Source organism: Saccopteryx bilineata, chromosome 1 (assembly GCF_036850765.1).
Source record: "Saccopteryx bilineata isolate mSacBil1 chromosome 1, mSacBil1_pri_phased_curated, whole genome shotgun sequence".
Lineage (NCBI taxonomy): Eukaryota > Metazoa > Chordata > Mammalia > Chiroptera > Emballonuridae > Saccopteryx > Saccopteryx bilineata.
This window is the reverse complement of record NC_089490.1, coordinates 228,527,179-228,543,869: the sequence shown is the minus strand read 5'-3', so window position 1 is coordinate 228,543,869 and position 16,691 is coordinate 228,527,179. Positions and strand designations below refer to the sequence as shown.

The following is a 16,691-nucleotide window of genomic DNA, read 5'->3' as shown; positions in this document are numbered from 1 at the left end:
GGCCGGATAAATGGCCTCAGGGGGCCGCATGTGGCCCGCGGGCCGTAGTTTGGGGACCCCTGGTCTAGAACATACTTCTCGCTCATTTATCAGTGTCTGCACAATACCTGGAATACAACTACTGCTTAACAAATATTTACTAAAGGAATGAATGAATGAAGTGCCAGCTTCATATTTCTTCCCAGGTACACGAAGCCTGCTCCTTGTCTTCAGACAGCGTTGACCTCTCTTTCCTCTTATGACCTGACTTCCTGTACCTCTCTTGATGTTTCACTGTTGCAAATTGTTCTTACTTTTTTTTTTCACAGAGACACAGAGAGAGTCAGAGAGAGGGACAGATAGGGACAGACAGACAGGAAGGGAGAGAGATGAGAAGCATCAATTCTTCCTTGCAGCACCTTAGTTGTCCAATGATTGCTTTCTCATATGCGCCTAGACCAGGGGGCTAAAGCAAAGCAAGTGACCCCTTGCTCAAGCCAGCAACCTTGGGCTCAAGCCAGCACCCATGGGGTCATGCCTATGATCCCACGCTCAAACCAGCGCTCAAGCCAGATGAGCCCGCACTCAAGCCGGGGACCTTGGGGCTTTGAACCTGGGTCCTCTGTGTCCCAGTTTGACACTCTATCCACTGTGCCACCACCTGATCAGGCTGTCCTTACTTCTTTATGAGTCTGTCTCCCCCATTAGACTATAAGCTTCTGGAAATATTGCAGAATCTCAGGGTCCTCTATCTTAGACCTAAAATTAATCAGGACCAAAGGGAAGCCCAGGAGGCAAAGCTCAAAATACATAAAAGAGACCCAAATTCTGCCTCTAGTCAGAAGCACAGCAATAATAATGGCTGATATTTATGGCATGCTTCCTGCAGGTGTGGGTGCTGGTCTGTGTGCTCTCATTTACCTCACTCATCCCTACGACAACACTATGAGGTCTGTGTGCATTATTATCCCACTCTACAGATGAGGAAGCTGAGTCACACCCTGACCGTCTAGGAAATCAATAGAAATAAGCTTGAAGATGGAGCGAGGGAGTGGTGATTCACGTTCACCTGGGTGAACGACAGGACATTCCAGCCCAGAGGACCCCAGCCCTTTCTGAAAGGTCTGGAATGGCACCTTTGTCTCACCTTTCCCTTTCCCAGCCAGTGAGTAGCTTCCTCCACACAGAACAACTCACCAAGGCCTCAAATTTATTCTCCAGGGGAGTCTCCTCCCCTCTGTCATCAGCAAGTGGCCAAACTGAGTGCTCTCTGTGATAAACCAGCAGCCAGAGCAGAAATTCTTTCCAGGGCTTTCCCCGGAGTGGCAAGGAGAAAGGACTGCGAAGTGCTCCCAGCAGAGACCTGCCTCCCAGGACCAGGCTCCAGCTCAGAGGAAAGCACCGGCCTGAGCAAAGCCCAGGTGTGGCCTGAGGGGCGGTTCCCGCCCAGAGCTGAGAGGACACCAGCGAGAGTTTTACCTATAAGGACAGTGCCCTAGGATGACAACCACAGTGAAGGGGATATTAGACACCCTTCCCCCATATTCAGTACCCTGTAAACGGGCCTGCCTACAGAATGACCCTAGAATGGGGGTGGGGAACCGAGCTGGCCGGCCGGGTACTCTGTGTGAGATTCAATTAGACTGGGAAGCATGCATAGCGGGTTCATATTGTCAGTTCTTTCTTAAAAGTCCAATTATTCATTAACCATTAAGCATGAGAGAAAAAAGATTGTTCTAAATCAAAAGGGGCAAGGTGAGGACCTTGCTGGAGTGCCCACTCAAAGAAACCAACTCTAAAAGTACATTTTGGAGTCAATCAAGGAGATTTTAATATAAATTGTTATTCGATGTGACTAAAGAATTATTATTAATTTTGTTGGGTTGGATAATAGTATCATGCTGGTGTAATAAAATGTTCTTCCTAGCCATGTGAAATACAGGGTAAAATGGCATGTTTTCTCTTTGGTAGCTCTCTTTTTTTATTCAATGAGAAGAAGGGAGGCAGAGACAGACTCCTGAATGTGCCTCGACTGGGATCCACCTGGCAAGCCCACTAAGGGGTCATGCTCTGCCCATCTGAGGTGTTGCTCCATTGCTCAGCAACCAAATTCCTCTTAGAGCCTGAGGTGAGGCCATAGAGCCATCCTCAGCAGCCAGGTCCAACTCGCTCCAATTGAGCCATGGCTGCAGGAGGAGGAGGAGGAGGAGGAGGAGAGAGAGAGAGAGAGAGAAGCAAGAGGGGGAGGGGCAGAGAAGCAGATGGGCACTTCTCCTGTGTGCCCTGACCCGGAATCAAACCTAGGATATCCACTCGCCAGGCAAATGCTCTACCACTGAGCCAACTGGCCAGGGCTATGCACAGAATGTTGTGTCCCTCAAATTCATATGGTGAACACCCACACACAAACACCCCATGTGACAGTATTAGGAGGTAGGGTCTTTGGGAGACTTTGATGAACTCATGAAGGTGGGGCCCTCATAAATGGGATTAGTGCCCTTATAAGAATCATGAAAGGGCTCACCTCCTCTCTCTGCTATCCATGTCAGAATACAACTGAGAAGTCAGCTGTCCGTGACTTAAGAGGGTCCTCACCAGAACCCAAACATGCTGGCACCGTGACCTCAAACTTCCAGCCTCCAGAATGGTGAGAAATAAATGTCTGTTTTCTGTGAGCCGCCCCGTCTATTGTACTTTGTTATAGCAGTCCGAGCTGACTAAGACATTCATCTTCCTTCATACTTCAGCTCGGAAGTCTGCGTACGAGAACCACCAGCTCTGTCCCTATTTACCTATTAGGACACTAGGCTGTGACATCTACTTTCTTACCAACAAGAAGATCCCTGTGTTCAGCTGTGAGCAAAATGAACCTGAATTGCATTTCCACTCTAGCTATTTGTCAGGTAAGGATTCCCCTCGGCAAGAATTTTCCTTCAGACTCAGCAGATGCTGACGCACATAGCACAGCGGTTTCTCCCGTGTGAACGTGAGGACGAACCTGTTCTCCTGGCAGCCCCCTACACCCCCTTCCCCAGGAAGGCTGGAGTGGACACCCTTCCAGAAGGCGGCCCCCAGAAGCAGCTCAGTCTATAAGAACCTCCCCTCCAAGAAATTCACCCACATTTTCCATCTTTCCGCAGCTTTGAACACATCATTTCTCAAGAACATCTTCTTCCCTAAAGTACGAAAAGCCCAAGGCACTGCCCAGATGGTCTATCACAAGAGAATGGCAGAAATGGTTCTGGCTCCCAACTTTAATCGATTTCTGTTCCTCCACTGGGCCTCAGGGTCAACTTCAAAGCTGCTGAAAGAGTCCCAGGTCCCTCAAATGCTCTGGTGGACTGGCCAGGATCTCAGGGGACAATGACAAGGCAAGGCAGATATGAATGACCACTGAATGTCATTTGAGGATAAATAGCCACAAAATTGTAAAAATGGGGGAGAAAAGAGGCAGGCAGGCTGGCAGGGAGTGTCACCGATGTCCAAAACCCTAGGTCAGACCAACATACAGCACAGCCACTGCAAAAGAAAAACACCAGGTGAGCGTGCTGCTCCTTTGGGAGCTGGTGTGACTTTGCCAGTTGTTCTCCTGCCCCCTCGTGAGTATGAACTTGCTCTATCTCTGTCCCCTAGTAAGCATCTTGCTCAATAATAGGCAGTCCTTAACTAAGTCACCAACTCCTAAGCCAGAGCACTGTAGAAAAGTGACTTAGGAAAACCTTAGACACAAAGGGACTTTCAAAACCAGGTGTGTGTGTGTGTGTGTGTGTGTGTGTGCCATCTATATATGGTACATATGTACACACAATGTCAGGTTCAACAGTATTGTCCAGTACTTACAGGCACCCATAGATATGTTTCTAGGAAGGCCTTCCCTAGATCACTAGAAAGGTGTCAATGGCATTCACACTTTAGAGAAGAACTAGTATCCACACAACTTGGCAGAGCCAAGAGTAACCTGATCCTCCAGTTCCTCTGCCTCAAGAGCAGGTCAAGGGCAAAGCCTCCCCCTTGGCCTGGACCCTCAGGGCATCCCCTCACCTGCATCCCTGCAGGCAGTTCAAGGCTGCTCCCATATAAGGATGCAGCCCCCACGGGGGAGGTGCTATGGTGTGGTTTGCACAAGACATTGTGAAACTTGTACACAGTAAGACACTCTTTTATTTTGCATTTGCATTCTACTCCATTGCAATTAAACTTTTGTTTCTGATGTCTTTCTATATGTCAGTCTAAGACATCTGGTCCTAGAAGTCTCACACTTTCCATTTACCCACCACCCACAATTCCATTCAAATTAACAAGGGCTTCCAGCCTTGAAATGATTTGAAATATAGGTGTAGGTTTATAATAATAATAAGTAAATAAAAATGTTTAGAAGATTGCATGACAGACAATCATCTTCCCAGCAATGCCTGCCCTAGAACATATGTTGTACCCACATGGTAATAAGATGGGTCAATATGAATAAACACCACTCAGCACCTATACTGTCCAAGAATTTCAAAGCACCATCAGCCAGCAAGCAATTCATCAAAGCTCAAGTCACATACTTCAGCCAGAGAGAGCCGGACGACGCCATTCTGGTCCTTGTCCTAGAAGTCAGAACAGTTCTAAAACACCAGAAAAGGAATGAAATTTGATAGGAATGTTCCTGGACATCAGTCCAGTCAGAGAACTGCCTCTGCCTACCCCATACCCACCTGGTACCCTCTCCCTCCCCTATAGCTGGGCGTGGCCAATGGAAACTTCCTCAGCCCCTACAGTTTCTGCCCCCCCTGCCCACAAGTGCCACAGTTACCAAAGCCTGTCTGTTGGGCCTCCTGCCCCTCCCTGCCCCTCGGGAGGAATAGGATGGGGTCATAGGAGAGAGTGACTCACTGAACAGGGTCTCCAGACAGATCATATGAGCAACGAAGCCATCAAAGTCAATGCTGAGTTTGCTGCAGGCATACCGCATGGCAATGGTCTGCTGTACCTGGTTGTTGAGTGTGAAACCTGTGGGCAGAGCAGCCTGGGTCACAGCTGGTCACAAGGGACGCGGAGGGCTCAGCACTGCCCCCACTAAAACTCAAGGTGCTGAACTTTCAGGGGCCATATCTGAGTCTGCCTCCTTCAAGGGACACCAGATGGGTCTAGGAGTCCAACTGGTCTCTTTTGACAGAATTCTCAAAGGATTAGCCTCTTCCCTGGTCCAGGATGAAGTCGGTAGCTCCAACACTAACTGGCTGGGTATCACACTAGCCACAGCGGTCAAAGTAGAGGTGAAGGAACTGTGTCTTCTGCCCTCCTCCTTCACAGCCTAGCTCTCTAAGATTGCTGTCACCCCCAGTGATAACATCCGTGGAAAATGTCTAGTGTTTCACTATACAGACCACACAACATTCCCTTCTCCCTCTGCAGGGAAGCTGCTCAACAAAACCTCATTGTCACACTGATGTCCGGCATAAGGTAACCACCACCAAGGATCACTAGCAATCGTCACAGAAAAACTGAAATGGGCACATCGAGGTCCTGAGACCTTGTCTACAGTATGTGTCCTCACTTGCCTTCTTGAGGGCTGTCCTCATCTTGTGGGCATCTATGGTCCCCAAGTGGTTATGATCAGTTTCCAGATAGATCTCCTAAAAAGAAAAAGAAAACAGCTGTTCGTAGCTGCTTCCAGGATTATCTCACTCCAACCCACCACTTCCTTAGAAGGCTGGGACAGACTCAAGAGGAGACCTCACTGACACCTCCAAGAACTGTTCAGAGCAAAGACAAGACCTTGGGCTGAGGGCCGGTATGCACCCCTTAAGCCTGAATGGTAGGGCTTCCAGTGAAGGCATTGGCACAGTCTCTCATTGCCTAGTCTTAGTGCTTCCTGAACAATGCATCCAGGTTTTATGCTGGTTTTGACCATGATTAAGAACCTACTCAGAGGAGGGCATGTAATAAACTAGGAAAGAGTATTAGGGAGGATGAGAGGCTAGAAGACACAGAACAGGGGAGAGGGACCAGAGCCCAGGGGATGCCCAAGAGGGACAGAAGAGTTACCAGGTATCTCTAAATCTTCGACTGCAGCATCTTGAATTCTGCCAGTCCCAAGGTGCTCGTGCTATTGCTCTAGACACGTTAAAGACCAACATGATCGAACCCAAATTCTACACAGATTTTTTTCTCTTGTGGCCTTGTACAATGTCCTAAGGCCTCAGTGAACTTCCATATCTGCAGTAAGGAGGACCACTGGGAACAACACGTGGGGACACAAGGCCACTCTCAAATGTAAATGGGAGTCTAGGTGCAAGTTTGAAAAGAATGATTCAATCAAGGAATCGTTTGCAGCCGAGTGGACCCACAGGATCCAAAATTAAATTGTTTACCATGTAGGCCTAATAGGACACAGCTGAAGAGCCCCAGCATTTGAAGGTCTGAAACCAGAAGAATAGCATCATCGCCCCATTGCTGATAACCACAGCAGAGGTCCACATACATGTGCTGGCTCTCCAGAACCCTCTGCGTATCCCCACACAGATCAGTCATCCCTCTCACCCGAAGGTCATTAGAGCGCATCATGATTGAGCCCCTAAGAACTGAGGGGAGCCCTCCAAGGCTCCAATTTTTTTAAAAAAAATTTTATTTATTCATTTTTTAGAGAGGAGAGGGAGAGGCAGAGACAGAGAGAGAGAGAGAGGAGAGACAGAGGGAGAGAAGGGGAGAGGAGCTGGAAGCATCAACTCCCATATGTGCCTTGACCAAGCAAGCCCAGGATTTCGAACCGGCGACCTCAGCATTTCCAGGTCGATGCTTTATCCACTGCGCCACCACAGGTCAGGCCAAGGCTCCAATTTTTTAAGAAACCGCCTTTGCCATCAGAGCTGTGGAGCATGGTGACCTGAACTTACACTAGGTAAAGTGTTCAGGAAGTGACACGGGACTCTTCTCTGTGCCTTTATTTAAGCTGCTCTGTCCACCTAGAAAATGCTGGCTGTATCCTTCAGTGTGGAGTGAGAGTTAAACTGGGCCAGAGGAAACAAACAGGTTTTATCTCATGTGATAATTCTGAAATATTGGAGGGCTGTGTTAAGAGTTGGTGTCAAAGACCAGATAGGGAAGGGGGAGGGGAAGAAGGAGGAAGGTGGGAGCACACCCCAGAAGAAAGAGCACCGTGATTAACCAGAAGGCTGGGCACAGATGCTCCATATTTGCTAAAGTTAAGGTGTTCAAAGAAGTCACTTAAACACTATCCACCTCAGTTTTTTCCATAAAAATGGAGATCATCTTCAGCCTATTGAGGAGCAAATGTGAGATGAGATTTTTCTTTAGCACTCACGCAGGACACTGACATCTATTCAGCAAGTGCTGGTTCCCTTCTCCTTCCTTCTTTTCTCTGCCCATCCCCCCTCCTCCCTGGGAAAGGTGGAAATACCGTCATGGAAAGGACATATCCATTAGGCTGACCATCTCCCTGCAAGTTGATGTTGAATCCGTCGAATTTTATGTCGGTTTCTAAAACTGTAAATAGGAAAGGGGGGTGGGGTGAGGATCATTTGAAGACAAGGTAACAGGCAGGAGCGGAGGGTGGGAAGGCCATGCAACCATCCAGCTGGGGCTCTGAGCCCTGAGCTGCTCCACCCCAGCTCCGGGGGAACTTGAACTTGGCTGCTCAGCTTTGCTCCTACATTCTCACTCCTGGTCCAGCTACAGTCAGCCAGCTGGGAGACTTCCCCTGGCCCATCGCTGGGCCAGACAAGAAGCCTGCTCCATGCCACCTCGTGTGGGACTGGGGTTCAGATGGGAGAAACGAGGCTTTGCTCCTGGGTGTGGAAGGAGGACTCGCAACAAAGCCTGAGATGGGGACCTACCTTGTCTAGGACAGACAGAGCATCCCTCCACACCTCCCCAAGGGTACAGTACAGAGCACCATCTTCAACCTGCAGTTTTCCATGGCATCGAAGTCATGAGTTTTGTGGGAGAATTTCACACAGGTCACTCTCAGCCCAGCTTGCTTTCTCCCAAGACTCGAGATTCTATCCCACAGGGCCCAGAGGCTCTAGCATCAGCCCCACCCCCCACATTTCCAGCACCCCCTCCCAACCCCTCCTACTTGCTGGATGCTCTGTCAGCCCAGAGGGAACCTGGACCCCTGGGGTCAGAGGCCAAAGGTCCCTTCTTCCCATCTGCAGTGATCCTGACCCAGTACCCACCCTCACACTCACCCCCAACCCAGCATCTCTGTGACTCCCATGGACTTTCTGAGAAGCACCAAGAAAGAAATTAAGTTTGGAAAACACCTCATTCATGCCAGTCCTGAGTTCATAGGCACTGATCGCAGAATCCTAGAAAGAGAACGCAAATGCATGTCATGTCAGGCCCTGACAAGCTTTCCAAGATGTTAAATTAATGTAGAGTCCGACACCCAGTGCACAGGCCCTGTGATTTCAAAAGGCTGTGACATCTTTGAAAACTTCAGTTCTGTTTGTCTGGGGTTCCCACAGCCTGGGGGGACGTGTGCATTAATGATGTGATGTGAGTGTGGAACACACCAAGCAGATGCTGCCACATGGGGAGCTTGCTTAAACTGACAACCAAGTTCAGTGGGTCTCTGATAATAGAAGTAACAGTGGTGGGCCACACCCCAATGTAGAATAGCCTCAAAATTTCAAAATACTTCTGCATTCACTTTAGAGTTAAATAAGCCGTGATTTTGCAAACTCCTGAGCACCCTGTGCATATGCAATGTAATCTGTCATTTCTATTGGATGTAATTGCTTGGGGTTCACAGTTCCCAAGTGTCTCACCCCTGAGTACCCACCTGAGTGTTCTTGGCCATTTTCCCACTCATCCACTCACCTCCCCAGTGAGCTTCTCCAGCAGGCGGTGGAACTGGCCATCATTCAGATCCCCCTTGCTGGGATGTGGCTAAGAAGCAGGACAATTGCGTAGTTAATGTGGGAATCGTATTTGGCTCGGGCATCCACAGAAAGAGGAGCTTACAAGCTGGACATATGCAAAACAATTCAATATGTCTGCCCACCACCCATTCAGCCAAAGACTGGCAGCCGGGGGGTACCCCACTGCCAATCTCTGTGGCCTCTGCAGAGATACCTCAGTCTCTTTGGGTAGACAGAATGGGATGGTGAAAGCTGGACCTGTGCCCTGCAAAGGGAGTCCTGTGCCACCCCAGCCAGTGCCCATGTGGCCACATGACCTTACCCTCAGGGAGCAGCCACATGGCCACCTCAATGCACATCATCTGAAGAAAAGGACAGGAAATTGAGGACACGAGGGAGGAAGACAAGAAGTGAGGTGAGTGAACCTACACTTCAAACCCTGTACATTTCTTTTGCCAAAATCTGCCCTGAACACCTCCTCCAGGGATCCTGACCAGAATAGGCACTCACTCGAGCAGCACCCCTAGACTGTACACTCACAGGTTTAGATCCACTTCTGCATGAGCATCCTGTCACCTTTTTAATACACTTCCATCATTTGTCCCCTAAAAGACTAAGAGCAAGGGACTGGATCACTTTCACCCATTGCCTTCTCTGCCTGCATGAACTGCCTCAGTGTTCTAGCTAAGGGTCCAGCTGACTGGATGGGGGGGACACTGAGATTCCCCCCCTTCAGAGGATAGGAATGTGTCCCAGTACTGCTTCTATCTCATCTTTATCAAGAAGAGCCATGTGGTCCTCAATGTATAAAGTATAAAGGACCATCCTCCATATATAAAGAACTCTCACAAAATCAATGAGAAACACTGAATAACTGCTAGGCAACAGTGTCAGAGCTCAGTATACTAAAAGGTTGCATACCTCATATGGGTTTCCAGCTACCACATCCCCAATTTCCCTGACATATAAAAAAAGAAATAAACCAAATATCAGTAAGTAAAATGACAGCTAATGGCTAGGTCCTTTTAGGAAGTTTTTGACCCTTCTGAGATATTGTCTTCCTATACAAGACCCTCATTCTGTTTCTACCAGCACCAAACTGCTTAAACCTAATATTTAGCCAGGATCCCTCCCCACCTCACCATGAGTTGTTGGGGTTTTTGGTTTTGTTTGTTTTTACCATAGACAAGTACTGCCAAGTTTGGTTGGACCTTGATGGAATCTAGAATATTCTCCCTGGTAGACGACCCTTCTGAAGTACTCTCTCCCTCTTTGCCCCAGTTACTACTGTTCTCTCTTGAGAACCCACTCTGTGAATCTCTGTTGAAGGGCCTCTGGGAATGAGCCATCAAATCCCAGTGTGCATGCAGACACATACATGATATGTAGTGTTGTGTCTGTATGCAAGCTGTATGCATGTACGCATGGCGTGGGTGGGTGGTGTGTATACATGCCTGTGTGTATATGTGGTGTGGTATGTGTGGTGTGGGTGGATGGTATGAGTATACACATGTATGTGTATGTGTGTGCATGTGTATATGTGTGTGTGGTGTGTGAGTGATGTGTATGTGTGTAAGGGGAGGAGGTGGTGCTCTCTAGAGCCCACTCTAAGGGCCTCAGGTGCCCGCCCTGCTAGGAGGAACACCCTCTAACCAGGTTGTTACTGATGTGTCTTCTCTCCTGCCTTGACTGTTTTTTTAAAGAAAATTCCACAGCATTCTACAGACCAAAGTAGAGGGGCAGGAGGGGGCACCCAGTGACGGCCTGTGAGAACCATGGTGTTCTACACAGTTCTTCTGGGAAGCATCAGCTGGGAGCCAAGGGTGGGTCACACATAGCCCCAGAGCCTGTCCCTCCCTCACCCAGGCATTCAGACCACCCCAACACCACGGGGTGGGGGGCACACACAGGGCCCCGGCCTTCTTCTCTGAGAATACCCGCAGGCAGAAGTCGCCTTCCTGGAAGGGCTCGAAGGTGGACGGCGCCACCAGGTACTCCCCCAGGGGCAGCCGGGCCGGGCGGAGACCTCCCTCAGGTTGACATAGGTGCTGGAACAGGTCACGGGCTGGTGGCCCAGGAAGAAGCGCTGGTCCAGGCGCACACCCATGTGACCCTCCAGCTGCAGAGAGAGTAACGTCAGAGTCAGTGCCACTGAGGCCCCGAGACAGGGGCCGGAGGCTCGGCTTTGCTCTCCTGTTTTGGGGATGGGTAGTCGTTGACCCTGGGTGAAGAGCCAGCGGACCTGCGTTCTGCCGTGAACTCACAGGGAGCCTTTCAAGTGTATTTAGAGCACCTTCTAGGTGCCAGGCCCTGTTTCGGTCACTGACCTTGACTCTGTGACCTCTGCCAGACCCTATGCCCTCTCCCTGGTGAAGTGAAGAGTCTGACCGCAGGGTCCCCAGGGAGTGCTCAGCTTCGATCTGGGCATTTGTCCGCATGAATCACCCACTCACTGAATCCAACGCTCCTATTCGGTGGCTGTGCCTGGGGTGTGGCATCGGGCACCTCAGTACAGTCCCAAGGCTAGAAAAGTAACTTTAAATTCTGGTCCTGGAGCAAAAGCAACCAGAGGGGTTTGCCCATCTAGAAAAATTGCTCTGCAGGGTGACCAGGGCCAGCAGGCTGGGAGGGCAACAAGGCAGCCCCTAAGGAGGCAGGAGGGCCTTTGCTGTCCTGGGGGGGAGAGGTGTCCCCCAGGACCTATCTGTCTGCTGGAGGAGGAGGGAAGCTGTCAGTGTGTGGCACAGGCTAATTAGGGACTGCGGAGTGATTCAACAACACAGGTGCCAATGTCATTATTGCAGTAATTAAGCCTCTCAGAGGACTGTATCTTTATGACCAATCTTCATCAAGATGCCTGTGACAGAATGCAGGTGCTAATAAGCCACAAGGGCTGCAACTTCTTTGTGACCCGGAGCCAGAATAACCACCCCGGAGTAGACAGTGTCCATTCATAATCACTAGATCCTCTTTGGGGTACCAGCCTGCTAAGCAGGGAAGAAATTAGGGCCACCTGGCCCCTCTGCCCTGGTCAGGACTCCACGGAGATCCCCAGCCCCTGCTGAGACCTGGGTACAGGGGCAGCCACGGCTCTGGGTATCCCCTTGAAAATGTTGACATACCAGACAGATAATGCTAGGTGTGGCCAGCAAGGCCACGGCCAAAGTCTAAGTGTCATGGCATCAACCTTGCCATCCCTGAGGACAGCAAGGGGAGGAAACAGGGAGCCAGCAGGAGAAAGTACCCATGGAACTGAGGTAGGGAAGCAAACTAATTCAGGTTGGGCCAGGAAAGGGGCAAAGTGAATTCTAGCAACAACCCAGGAATGGGACAGACTAGAGAAGGCCTGTTCAGGAGTCCAGAGTGGGAACTGAAGGACACAGAGGCAAGACCAGGTTCCCTCCATCTTCCCTCCCTCCCTTCCTGCCTCTCTCTCTCTCTCTCTCTCTCTCTCTCTCTCTCTCTCTCTCAGATCAATGAAAATATAAATAAATAAACCATGAAACTCTCTTGTTGAAGTAATAAAGCAGTTAAAAAAAAAGACCCAAATCTCTTCTAATACATATTGGCATAAATGTGAGCGCTGTATACATTTCAGAAAGAGGAATGAATAAAAGCAAGCGAGACCATTATTTTCCAATCCTCTGATTCCAGTTCAAGGTCAGGGTGGCTGGAGGAGCCGCCCTGGGAAGTTCAGGGTGCCAGGGAGGACCCACTCTGGGTGTACGTACACCCACACCTGCTCACACACTGAAAGCTCTCTCCTGTTCTCAGCTTGCAGTCAAGGAGAGGAGGCTCCAGGGGCCAGCGCAACCTGGGACCTGACATTGCACTGGATGCTATTGAGCCATGCCAGTCCCCTCCACTGGGAATGTAAGTATGGCAGTGATGACATGTCTCCCCTACCTAGTTATAAATCAATGAGGAGGCTCAGGAGAAGCCAGGAGCCCAAAAGATAAGGCAGGTGCTTCCCTCTCTCATCATAGATCAGAGCATTTACTCTGTTGGCTAGATAAAGGGGAACCCAAGCTGTGCTATAATCATCTTATTCGGATCAGGCCACCGGGCACAGAGTGGGCAGAGGCCACCGGGCACAGAGTGGGCAGAGGCCACTGCTCCCCCCTTCCATGGTGGCCGGGCAGGTGGGAGCATCTTCGCTGGCTCTCTGAGTGACCAGCTCAGCGGGTCCTGCAGGAAGTGGTCTATTTGTAGGAGCAGCAGCCGGCCGCAGTCAGAGGAAGTGCAGACTGCTGGGTGCCTGTCGTGAAGGCAGCCACTGTCTGAACCAAAAGAAGGAAATCTTTGTTGGCACTCACATACCTCTTTGGGGACCTACAGGGCAGAGGAAAACAGCAGGTCACCTGAGAGTGTCATGCCCCCCCCCTTCATGCCTTTCTGTCCTTCCCCACGTCCTGCAGACAGACTGTGTGATCCTGGCCCACTGGGGACGTGGTCCGTGCTAACATGAGACACTAGCCAGCGATTCTGAAACTGGAAAGCCATTGATGAATTGCAAGGCTGTCCTTTTTCTATCAACAACTGCAGTAATTTATACTGAGATGTCGGGCCTCTGGCCAGCTCTGGGCCTTCCTAACTAGAATTGAATTTTTTCCAAGAAAGTTCTTTTTACCAAAACTGTATTAAAACAACCACCACGAACCCCTCCAGTACTTGTTACAAGGAGTCTCTCTGCCTATATACAAAAGTGGATTCCCATCTGTTCCTGACCAGGCTCGTCCAGACCCGGAGGTCTTGCTTTAACATATCTGTGAGGCTATGAGCCCCACGGAAGGGTGATGACCACTGCCAACTGGCATCTTGGGCCGGGCACCGCAGCCTCAGACCAGAGTCAGTCGTGGTCCCCAGTCCAGAGACATCAGAACTGCAAATGGCCAGGTATGCGGCTTTTCTCCCTTCTGCCTATGCCCTGCATGATCCAACAACTGTCTAAGGTTGTCAGAGGAGGAAAGGGTGTTTGTCTTTGACTCCTATGTCCAGCCTTCCTTCCCCTGTTCTGTGCTGCCCCCTCGTATTCCTTATGTTACCTCAAATGCCTTGTGCCCCATGCTCTTGGCTCCTGTCCCCTGTGAAGCCTCTATTGGGAAAGAATCTAATAAGCGCCTTGACACTGAGCCCTCAGTGACAGGTGAAGTTTAATGAATCACGTGTCTCCATGTTAATGGCAGAGACTTAGCCACAGTAAGGCCACTGGAAAAAGCATTTAGGTGAGCAAGGAGAATGCTTGATGAGGAATATTCAAACAATAAGAAAGATGTGATCCAATTACTGGCCAAAATATTCCAACCCAAGACATCGAGCGTGCAGTAAGAGGCTGGGCCCGGCTCGGGAGCACCTTGTACACAGGCGTAGCTGATGCTCAGCTTGCCCCCCGCCCAGCCTCTTCTGACGCCAGAGGTTCTTCTGCATCAGCCCCAGCAGCACGGTGCAGCAGGGTTTGCCAGCACCTTCCATCCAGTGGCTGTCCACCTCAACCAATTGGATCTTGAACTGGGGATTGGTCTAGAAGTCCCAGGAGTGGGTAGAAGTCACCAGGAGATGGTGGTTCTCCCCACAGGGAGTGAGGAGACAGGGGAAAATAAAATGAAAGGGGAGAACCTTGATCATCCCAAGAAAAGCACAATTCTAACCAAACTCTGTCTGGTTTGCAGCCTCAGCGCGTTTCTTTTACAAGGTGATGAGACATTTTCTTCTCTCTCCCTACCCCACACCTGCAGACACACCTCATAGCATTTGGAAGCTTAGCACATGTCCATTTGACCAACCAGGAGCCCAGGCGTGCTTTCCTAGGGATAGTCAATGTATCCCACAATCCCAGGCTATATTGCCCACCCCCCTAAGAAATAATTTCCAGGTCTTCCCAGAAATATAGTGCATATCTCCTTGGTCTCAGCCCCTGGTCTGTGAAGACAAACTCACCTTCTAGAGGAAGGGAGACATCTGGGTAGCTGGCATGTCCCAGGGACTGATGAGGACACAGTCTGGAGGAGACTAGCTACTAAAAGGCCCCTGCAGACAGGCTCTAAAGACAACTACGCTCGCTCCCCAGAAACTGCCACCCAAAGGCCACGTGCTCTCTCTCAGACAGGCCCCGGCTCCAGATCACAGCTCGAAGCTGTCCTAATTGCCCATCCTCTGTCCCCCAGCCCGGGGACCTCCCTTGATTGCTTCAGTGTCACAGCCCACTGATGAGACACACTCCCTTCTGGTGTAAGTCACTGAATAATGCAAGAGAAGTAATAATTGGCATTTAAGAAGGATGCCTGTCACACCACCCAAGGATATTTTAAAAGACTGCTTTGATCCAAATAGATTTTTTTTTATAATCTCTCAACATAAATGACTACACTAGCCAAGGCATAGAGAGGTCAGATGGGTCATCCCCAAGCACACAGCCATTCTATGAGTCAGGTGTCATAGCCTAATTGTGAAAGACGGGGCCTCACTAATTTCAATAATGATGTGCCCTGTGCGGCGGGGGGGTGGGGGGGTGCAGAGACTGGGAGTTCTTACAGCCTTGAAATAAGGGTGTGACTTGATGAAATAATGAGGCATTCACAGGTGACAAAGATCCACTGATTATTATTTCTTTCTTACCAATCAGGTTGCTTATTCTGATTCACCTGCCCAGAACCTCCACTTCCTGATTCAGGCACAAGGGTGTGTATTTTATAACCAGATATGTTCAGGGTCCAGAGGAGGCAGAGACGATTCTGTAATCTTCTGTATTCACATGGTTAGCAAAGAGCAGACCCTCCATCTCTCCCCGGCAGCTAGTTGGCGGCACAGATGGGCTGGTGATTTGGCGCCGACAGGTGGAACATCAGGTACCCCCTGCGGCTCTGAGCTCCCAAAATGGTCCATGCAAATTTCCTACACATTTTCTAAGAGTTTGCTAATGGTGAGCATATTTTAATGTCTCCTACATGCCACATGAGTGCCATCTCTGCACTCTTTGTTTACTCCTCGACAGAACTGGAGGATGAGAATGGGCCATAAAGATAATGCATGCCATTTGGATAGCACTCCTCATCTACAGAGCGTTTCCAAAGGTGCGTATTATCATGCCATTTCGAGGACTAGGAAACTAAAAGCTGGGGAAAGGAACCCTTTCAGGTTTGCACAGCTGGCAGGCTGAGTGACAGTAGCAGAAAAGGATCTCGCCTCCTACCTCTCTGCTCAGCACCCATCTCTGCCACCAGAGGTTGGAGCTCAGGGTTAGATGGGGAATGCAGGGTCCAACCAGTCTAGACCCAGACCTGCACTCACATGAGGTTTCATGGCAACCCGCTGCCATAGCACAGCCCCACAGTGAGCTCAGCATAAGAAGAAAGCAGCCAACCCCGCCCTGGGAATAGTCTAAGTCAGGGGTCCCCAAACTACAGCCCCCTAAGGCCGTTTATCTGGCCCCCACCGCACTTCCGGAAGGGGCACCTCTTTCATTGGTGGTCAGCAAGAGGAGCATAGTTCCCATTGAAATACTGGTCAGTTTGTTGATTTAAATTTACTTGTTCTTTATTTTAAATATTGTATTTGTTCCCGTTTTGTTTTTTTACTTTGAAATAAGATATGTGCAGTGTGCATAGGGATTTGTTCATAGTTTTTTTTATAGTCCGGCCCTCCAACGGTCTGAGGGACAGTGAACTGGCCCCCTGTGTAAAAAGTTTGGGGACCCCTGGTCTAAGTCAATCAACACATCACCATAGGCCGGGAGGGAGCATGCGCCGGGAAGGGGAAGGTGGAGAAGGTGGAGAAGGTGGAGAAGGTGGAGAAGGTGGATTTTGCCTTCCTTCATTCTCCTTAAAGATGGAGGGTTGATTTTTT

The 16,691-nt window shown here is 49.9% G+C and overlaps 1 protein-coding gene across 1 annotated transcript in view; it reads right to left on the bottom strand.

Annotated features, from left to right (window-relative positions):
- Positions 1-3,474: 3,474 nt before the first annotated feature.
- The window catches only part of CAPN8 (calpain 8), a 58,533-nt gene continuing 45,316 nt past the window's right edge, over positions 3,475-16,691 (bottom strand). The window contains 15 exon segments of the mRNA XM_066252727.1: positions 3,475-3,498; positions 4,530-4,571; positions 4,573-4,589; positions 4,858-4,974; positions 5,522-5,600; positions 6,013-6,079; positions 7,400-7,429; positions 7,431-7,470; positions 8,222-8,294; positions 8,809-8,877; positions 9,771-9,807; positions 10,758-10,863; positions 10,866-10,968; positions 13,166-13,181; positions 14,203-14,369. Of these exon segments, the coding sequence (XP_066108824.1) occupies positions 3,475-3,498; positions 4,530-4,571; positions 4,573-4,589; positions 4,858-4,974; positions 5,522-5,600; positions 6,013-6,079; positions 7,400-7,429; positions 7,431-7,470; positions 8,222-8,294; positions 8,809-8,877; positions 9,771-9,807; positions 10,758-10,863; positions 10,866-10,968; positions 13,166-13,181; positions 14,203-14,369 (987 nt within the window).